Source organism: Coregonus clupeaformis, chromosome 1 (assembly GCF_020615455.1).
Source record: "Coregonus clupeaformis isolate EN_2021a chromosome 1, ASM2061545v1, whole genome shotgun sequence".
In the NCBI taxonomy this organism is placed as follows: domain Eukaryota; kingdom Metazoa; phylum Chordata; class Actinopteri; order Salmoniformes; family Salmonidae; genus Coregonus; species Coregonus clupeaformis.
The window spans coordinates 49,242,666-49,250,344 of NC_059192.1; the positions used below are offsets into that span (position 1 = coordinate 49,242,666).

Sequence of the window (7,679 nt, forward strand, 5' to 3'; positions counted from 1 at the left end):
CAAGAACTAGGCTCTTCTGGAAGAATGGTAATTAAGATAAAACAGAACCAGGCTAACTACATTGTTTAACTGGGTAGGTTCTGTTGCTCTGTCATCATAGGAAAGTCACATACACTGTAATAAACTACAGCTCATTCATAAGCTATGCCAAAAGGGGAAGATTAGCTTGATGGGCTCAAATGTTCAATAAATAATGGCTGTTTGATGCCATTCCATTTGCTCCGTTCCAGCTATTATTATGAGCCATCCTCCCCTCAGCAGCCTCCTGTGGTGTATAGTATGGTAAACTAGGGAGCTGTTGGATAAATATTGTTTAATAGAGCTCCTATGACATCAGAGGAGATAAGTCATATCTCTCTTTGGGAAAAAGGTTAGGCCTAACTAACACATAGGAAACCTAAAATGAGCAACAGTATAATATTGCTATATTGATTTTTGCATAATAACAGTCTTAAAAACAAACATAATAATGGAAATAATGTACAGCATTTACAACACAATTGTATTTGTAACTAACAAACAATGTTAATTTAATATTTTACCATTCTCTTTTTACATTTTAATAAGTAATCAAGAAATAAATTAAAATAGAAGTAATCATATATACCAAAAACAACTTTCACATAGGCCTAGATTTTGAATGCAAGATATGTTTATTACTAATGTAAGCCCCAAGCAAGTTAACGGCACACAGAGTAAGGTATCATAGAGATTGTACATTTGGATAAAGTTGACTGTGGTTCAAAAGGGGTGGTTCTTTTCTCTTCAGCCTGGCAGCAGCTAGAGCATCAGATCTCCTTCTGGCCTCCATGGAGACTCGGACAGAGTCATAGATAAACACTGATGAAAAAGTCCCAGGCACAGAACAAACACGATAACATTGTAGCTGGAACAAACCCCAGCTGTTGCTCATGTTAACATACAAAGCAGAACATTCTACATTATAGCTATGTCAATATCAACTCATGAAGCAGAACAATACATTTCCATGCAGTAAAAAGACAGCAAAATGTTATGTAGCTACCTATCACGATGAAGCCGTAGAAAAAGATGCCCAAAATCATGTTAACTTTCACAAGTGGCTCGGAGTAAGTGGGGTCTGTCAATATGTTGACTCTGGATTTGATTTCATTGGTGCTCTTCTTTGCTTTTGGAGCTTTTCCCCACAGTTTGAAGACGTGATCATTACCTGCATCGGAACAAAATGTACAATCCATTTCAAAATCCATTTCACAATGGATTTTACAATTCAACAATTGTAAAATTCACACAGGTTTGCGCATTCACACAAAGAGTAGGAACAGAATAAAGGGCAAATCACCATGTGATGCTGTTTGCGTCTTGTAAGTCTGTAGAACAGACATTAGGGCCTTCACATGCCTCTGGGGGTCTTTAGCATTTGTGTAGGGTTCGGGATATCCTTGAGTCACCTGGTCCACATTACCTGGAGAAGTACCATCTGTGGAAAATCAGAGGTAAATGTCAAATGTTGCCCCAACTCAAGCTTAGACATTTGCCTCTCTGACTTCTCTCTGTTAACGCTAGGCCTAGGCTAATTTCTGGATTCCTGTCTCACCTTTCACCAGCAAACTCTCAAATTGTCCAAGCAATGTGTTTAAAAAATTTGTCTGTTTTGGAGTTGTGACATCGGGGTTGTTCTGAACAGGGTTGATCAAAGTCATGTGCTCCAGCGAGGATGAAGAAGGCAAAACATTTGCAGGAAGTGGCTTTGCATCAACTGGCCTTATGAGACAGAAAATAAATGCCAAACATAAAATGTTGATATTGCACAGCCCTTCCTTGTGGGCGCGCTGTGCCATTTTGATTACAAATATAGCCAAATTTTCAAAGACAATGAGTAAACATTACAACTCAAACTACTAGCTGACTAGCTGTGTGTTATACAATTAAGTGTGTGGGAAATTGAACATTCTGGAGCTATTTCATGTGCCTAGCTTGCCCGTTGGCGCGGTAACCAACTGTCGTCACTATTTATGACATCTATCAAATTGTCTGCTCAAAGAATCTTTTCAAATTCGGCAGAGTTGCCAGGTTATAATTTTGTACTATGGGGTCAAAGCCTTTGGACATGTTCAGATCTATCTGACCAAATCTGGCAACCAATTATCCGCGGCACAATTGTCTGTGTCTGCCACATGCCTCGGCATTTTCGCAGCTACAAAGTAATAATCTGTAGCCTACAAAGTTAGCATACCTGAATAATCAATTATAGGCCTACAATTACTTCTGTGAGGTTTTCTTTTGCTAAGCATTTTATGACGACCTCTGTCGAAACCAAAATCCCCAAAGTATCCTCCCACAGTGGGAGGAGAGAGGGCAGGGCAGAAGGCCATCATAGTCCACGCCCGTATATAGAAAAGGTTTTATTTGCGCGTAAATGAAATCAGGTGCGAGTAAAGTAGTGGTGGAGAGCACGCCTGTGTGCTTTCACTTAGGACCAATCTAACAAACATTAGTCTATGTAGTCTACTATCTACTGGGGGTTTTAAATCACAGAGAATAAGTTCTACATAGCCTAGTTTAGAGTGAGTAAGCTCGAAAATGAATAAGACTGAATATCATCAACTACCACTTTCCCAATATGGTTTCGAGCAGCAATTTGACGAGCGAGGCGCTATCGAATGGATGCAGGAGAACTGGTGAGTATGTTATAACATTGTTTGGTTTTCAAAATAATTATGAATTCATCTTGTTCGTGTTGTCGAACAGGACAGCTGAAGCCCTTGATCACTTCATAAGTTGAATAGTGTCAGGTGTGACATCCCAATGCTGACAGCCTAAGGTTGAAGCCAAATATTATACCATTTACTTTACCACCTTATTATTCAAATAGCAGCCACATTGTCCTGTTCTTGCTTTGAAATTAGAATATCAACATCTAGTAGTGGTTTAATCAGGATGTCTAGTAGAAAAGTAAAAAATAAATGTCAGCTAAACTGCATGCAGAAAGATTTTATGGTTTCTTGTACAAATGTAACATTAAAAAAAAATTCAAGCCAGCTAAGATTAACCAAAGTGGCTAGGGCTGATTTGCTTTAGTCAATACATTTCACTTATCACCATAGTAAACTGGGTGTGCCATGTTAAATACCTTTAGCATGAGTATGTAAAAACGTCACTTCATTAAAGGGTGTGCTCAATCACTGAAATACCTTTGCAGCTGAGTAACCTTGCCATGAGCACAATTAAGGACATTTTTACTGACATTGTTGATTTTTGTTTCTCTCTCACCAGGAGCAAGGCCTTTGTGTTCTGTGGCCTATATGCTGCGCTGGTCTTTGGAGGCCAACATTTCATGAAGGAGAGGCCTAAACTTAGTCTGCGCAGACCACTGGTGCTGTGGTCACTCAGCCTGGCCATCTTCAGGTGAGTTAAAGCACAGAACACCCACATTTACCGCTGACATTTGAGTGAATGAATACAGTAATCATGTCATGTCTCTGGAAACTTAAATACCCAAAGCTCCAAATCTATAGTGAGCTTTTTTTGTTTTACATCTGCCAACAAGTCACTTTTTCATTATGCATCCATCTGTTAACAATCCTGATGGTAGAAAGATGGCTGTCACAATCATTTGTTAAGCGTTTAAAAATCTTACTCCTATGTTACTGTTTTAAGATTACAATTTGTGCTGAAATGATGCATTATTTGTGCAAAAAGCACCCTCATGGAGCTGCTTTTAACGTGGTGGAACTAAGCATACATGTGCACTGCTTTGTTAGGGCAGTTTCCTAGACACCAACGTGACCTTACTACATATGTTTCCCTAGTGCAGGGCTCTCCAACCCTGTTCCTGGAGCGCTACCATCCTGTAGGTTTTCACTCCAACCCTAATCTAGCGCACCTGACTCTAATAATTAGCTGGTTGATAAACTGAATCGGGTTAGTTAAAACCTACAGGAGGGTAGCTCTTCAGGAACAGGGTCAACGAGCCCTATACTACGTATGTGGTTGGAGGAGTTAGCGACACAACTTTAGTGAACTCAGAGTTCAACTCGGAAACTGGTACCACAAGTGGTTCACCTTTTTAGCCAGGTACATTTCTATGGCAACGAATCCTTCAGAACTAACCTGCTCACGGGCAGGCTAACTCGGGGCCAACTCCATTTATCTTGAAGTGTCTGACATGTGAGTTGAGGACCAAAGACATCAGATTCCCTCCCTCTCGCAAACATTGCATCATCCCCTTCATTTTTGTTAGGTATTTTAATATTACTATTTATCACATAGATTTAGTGATTACAGAATGCATTGAAACTTCACACTTTTCACATGGTGAAACTTGTATGACTTAATATAATTATTTTATTGATAGGCTTGGTGATTTAAAAGGTGCTTGTGCGTTGATAAGCACACCAATGACTGCGTTAAAGATAATACAAATAAAGATGGCACTTCAACAAGCCTATTTCACACCATAGCCTCTTTCATTTTGATTTTGGCACAAATGAAAATTTGGCACCAACTCATCCATGGATTGATGTTTCAGCATTGTCTCAATGAAAAGTTTGGTGTTCGACTAGCCACGTGCGACATGCACATGCAGTTATAAGCCTGCTAGAGTTGGCGGCAAGCGGACGAGCAATATCCACCATCAGCTGGATGCTGGAATGTGAAGCTAGCTTTAGAAAACCCTGATTTAGATCTAGCTTCAGTCATAGTATACCCCTCAGGTGTCATTACAGGTGTCTGGCTAATGGGATGGTGACCAATGTTGGTCAGAGTTCCCAAAACAAAACCTTCCAAAATGTGTTAAATCTTATCACTGTCTCAAAACAAACCATCCCTATGAAATACTCATTTGTGCAAGGCTGTGATGCAAGGCTAGTATAACTTGTTTAGTTTTGCCCTTGCCATTTAGTGCAATGCTTAACTTTATTTTAATTGCAGTATCATTGGAGCAATTCGAACAGGATGGTACATGCTGTATATCCTCTCCACCAGTGGTTTCAGACAGTCTATATGTGACCAGAGCTTCTACAACGGGCCAGTGAGCAAGTTCTGGGCCTATGCCTTTGTCCTGAGCAAAGGCCCTGAACTGGGTAAGAACCGGGGATGGAACTGCCAGTCATTTGTCTGAACTTGGTATTTTGTCCACTCTACCATGAGTGTCTAATTTTTGAAAAACCATATAACTTAGTCAAAGATATGCAGTAAATGTTAAGTGTGTCTGCATGGCTGGGACCATAACTTTGCCGGTCCTGATGTGTTCTCTCATGACCTCCGCAGGTGACACTGCATTCATTGTGCTCCGTAAGCAGCGGTTGATCTTCCTGCACTGGTACCACCACATTACCGTGCTGCTCTACTCCTGGTACTCCTACAAGGACCAGGTGGCTGGAGGCGGCTGGTTCATGACCATGAACTACTCTGTTCACGCACTCATGTACAGCTACTACGCAGTGCGGGCGGCCGGCTACCGTGTGCCACGCCCCTTTGCCATGGTCATCACCACCTTCCAGATTGCTCAGATGGCCATGGGGCTGACGGTCAATTGGCTGGTCTACCACTGGATGCAGGAGGGGGACTGCCACTCCTACCTGAACAACATTGTGTGGAGCTCCCTCATGTACCTCAGCTACCTGGTCCTCTTCTCCTCCTTCTTCTACCAGACCTACATGAAAGGCAAAGGTGGCAAGAGCTCCAAGAAAGACTAAATTGTGGGGGGAGGGATTGCTACATTGCCTGACACGGTCCATTTTTAAGCTTTTCGCAACAATGGCAGCGATAAGTCTCTGTCCATTCTCTATACACCTTATGCCATTAGTTTACCAGCAGTGAACTATTTTTCAGAACCCGTCAAGTGACATCCACTGTCTGAAGTGTTTCCAGAAATGTTTTCATGAAGATGTTGACTCATCTGTTTTTAGCCGTACATTTTTTTCTTTGTATCATAAAGTTCCGATCTGTGCTTTTCAAAAGGCACATGTAATGGCATCCCCTGCGAGTTTCTGTTCAGACTGGTGCGACTGGTTTTCATACAGTTCCATGGTGCTCTAATGAACTTGTCAACTAACTACTAAGAGGACAGACAGCTGGTACGCCCATACCCAACCCCAATATTTGGCAATTCTCATTCATTACCTTGGATTAGCCTACATCAGCATATCTCATTGTGACTGTCTCTTAGGTGTTGGTGTGGGCCTTCGGTTTCTCTAAACTTGTTTCCAAAATTCACACTGAGATATTTGTCACTTTTTTGAACGGAGGAGTAGTTGTGTTCTGGCTCGAAGGAATCCCTCTGAAAGCAGCTACTTGTTGGGTGTTCATATAATATAACTGTATTTATTAATTAATTTGATCGTATGATGGCAGCTGGAATAGTGCCGGAAAAGTCCAACTTTCCCATGGTCTCTCACTGCACAATTATTCGATTTTTGCACCAGAGATGAAGTTATTTATTTGTATATTCTTAGGATGCAAGTGATGCCATGTTGCTTTTTTCTGATGCATCACAGGAGTGGTTTTTGGTTTCACTGTCACTTTCTGGCAATCTGGTGAGAATGCTGTGTATCCTGAATGGAATTCCTAACTAAAAGAGAAGCCTGTTCTGCTGTGAATGTCAGGTATTTTTGTCCCTCATTCTAAAATAAATTAAGACTGGTTTTTAGAAAGGGGATGTTTTGAGCTTTGTTTTAAGTAGCTGGAAACCGATTTGGTATCTTGACATGGTTAACTTTATTTGTTGTCTTGCTGTTAATTCAGTTCTGTTTATTTAAGCATATTTATTGGGCTTACTTTACAGATTAAAGGGATTGCATATGAATGTATGTTGTACCTGTGGGGGTGAGATGCTGAGCAAGATACTTTTATTATGCTCAGAGTTCAACACCATTTTCACTCTACCAAAACTTGCCAGTGGAATTTGATTGCTATATTTACATTTTGTTAAAATGTGCAGCAGAAAAAGCTAAATGTATTTTAAGATGTGCCAAATGATGCTGAACAACCCTATGTCAATATTATGACGATCTGTTTCTCATCTGTATGTATTGCCATATTGAGCAGATGGCCATCAGCCTATGAATTCTACTTTGATCCTGATCTGAAGTGTTTGACATGACATGTACTACGTGTTATAAATGAAAACGGACAAACTAAGGCCTTGTAATATTTGAAATGTATTATAATAAAGCAGTCTCTTTTGCAATCTGTTTAAATCCTGTGACTATTTGCTATAACCCTGGTAAACGAGCAAGTACAGTGAGGGGGAAAAAGTATTTGATCCCCTGCTGATTTTGTACGTTTGCCCACTGACAAAGACATGATCAGTCTAATTTTAATGGTAGATTTATTTGAACAGTGAGACAGAACAACAAAAAAATCCAGAAAAACGCATGTCAAAAATGTTATAAATTGATTTGCATTTTAATGAGGGAAATAAGTATTTGACCCCTCTGCAAAACATGACTTAGTACTTGGTGGCAAAACCCTTGTTGGCAATCAGAGTTCAGACGTTTCTTGTAGTTGGCCACCAGGTTTGCACACATCTCAGGAGGGATTTGGCCCACTCCTCTTTGCAGATCTTCTCCAAGTCATTAAGGTTTCGAGTATGACGTTTGGCAACTCGAACCTTCAGCTCCCTCCACAGATTTTCTATGGGATTAAGGTCTGGAGACTGGCTAGGCCACTCCAGGACCATAATGTGCTTCTTCTTG

At 40.6% G+C, this 7,679-nt stretch overlaps 2 protein-coding genes across 2 annotated transcripts; one reads left to right on the forward strand and one right to left on the reverse strand.

Moving 5' to 3' along the window:
- Nucleotides 1-634: 634 nt before the first annotated feature.
- Nucleotides 635-1,899, reverse strand: LOC121582847. The gene is made up of 4 exons (XM_041898986.1): nucleotides 1,577-1,899; nucleotides 1,322-1,459; nucleotides 1,025-1,189; nucleotides 635-840 (listed from the first exon to the last, which is right to left on the reverse strand). Exons 1-4 carry the CDS (start codon nucleotides 1,818-1,820, stop codon nucleotides 704-706), a joined length of 684 nt encoding a protein of 227 aa, XP_041754920.1. The 5' UTR covers nucleotides 1,821-1,899; the 3' UTR covers nucleotides 635-703.
- A 489-nt stretch (nucleotides 1,900-2,388) lies between these two features.
- On the forward strand, nucleotides 2,389-7,171 carry LOC121582837 (elongation of very long chain fatty acids protein 6-like). The gene is made up of 4 exons (XM_041898975.2): nucleotides 2,389-2,660; nucleotides 3,256-3,387; nucleotides 4,912-5,063; nucleotides 5,251-7,171. The coding sequence occupies exons 1-4, from the start codon at nucleotides 2,563-2,565 to the stop codon at nucleotides 5,676-5,678; spliced, it is 810 nt and encodes a 269-aa protein (XP_041754909.1). The 5' UTR covers nucleotides 2,389-2,562; the 3' UTR covers nucleotides 5,679-7,171.
- Nucleotides 7,172-7,679: the final 508 nt, after the last annotated feature.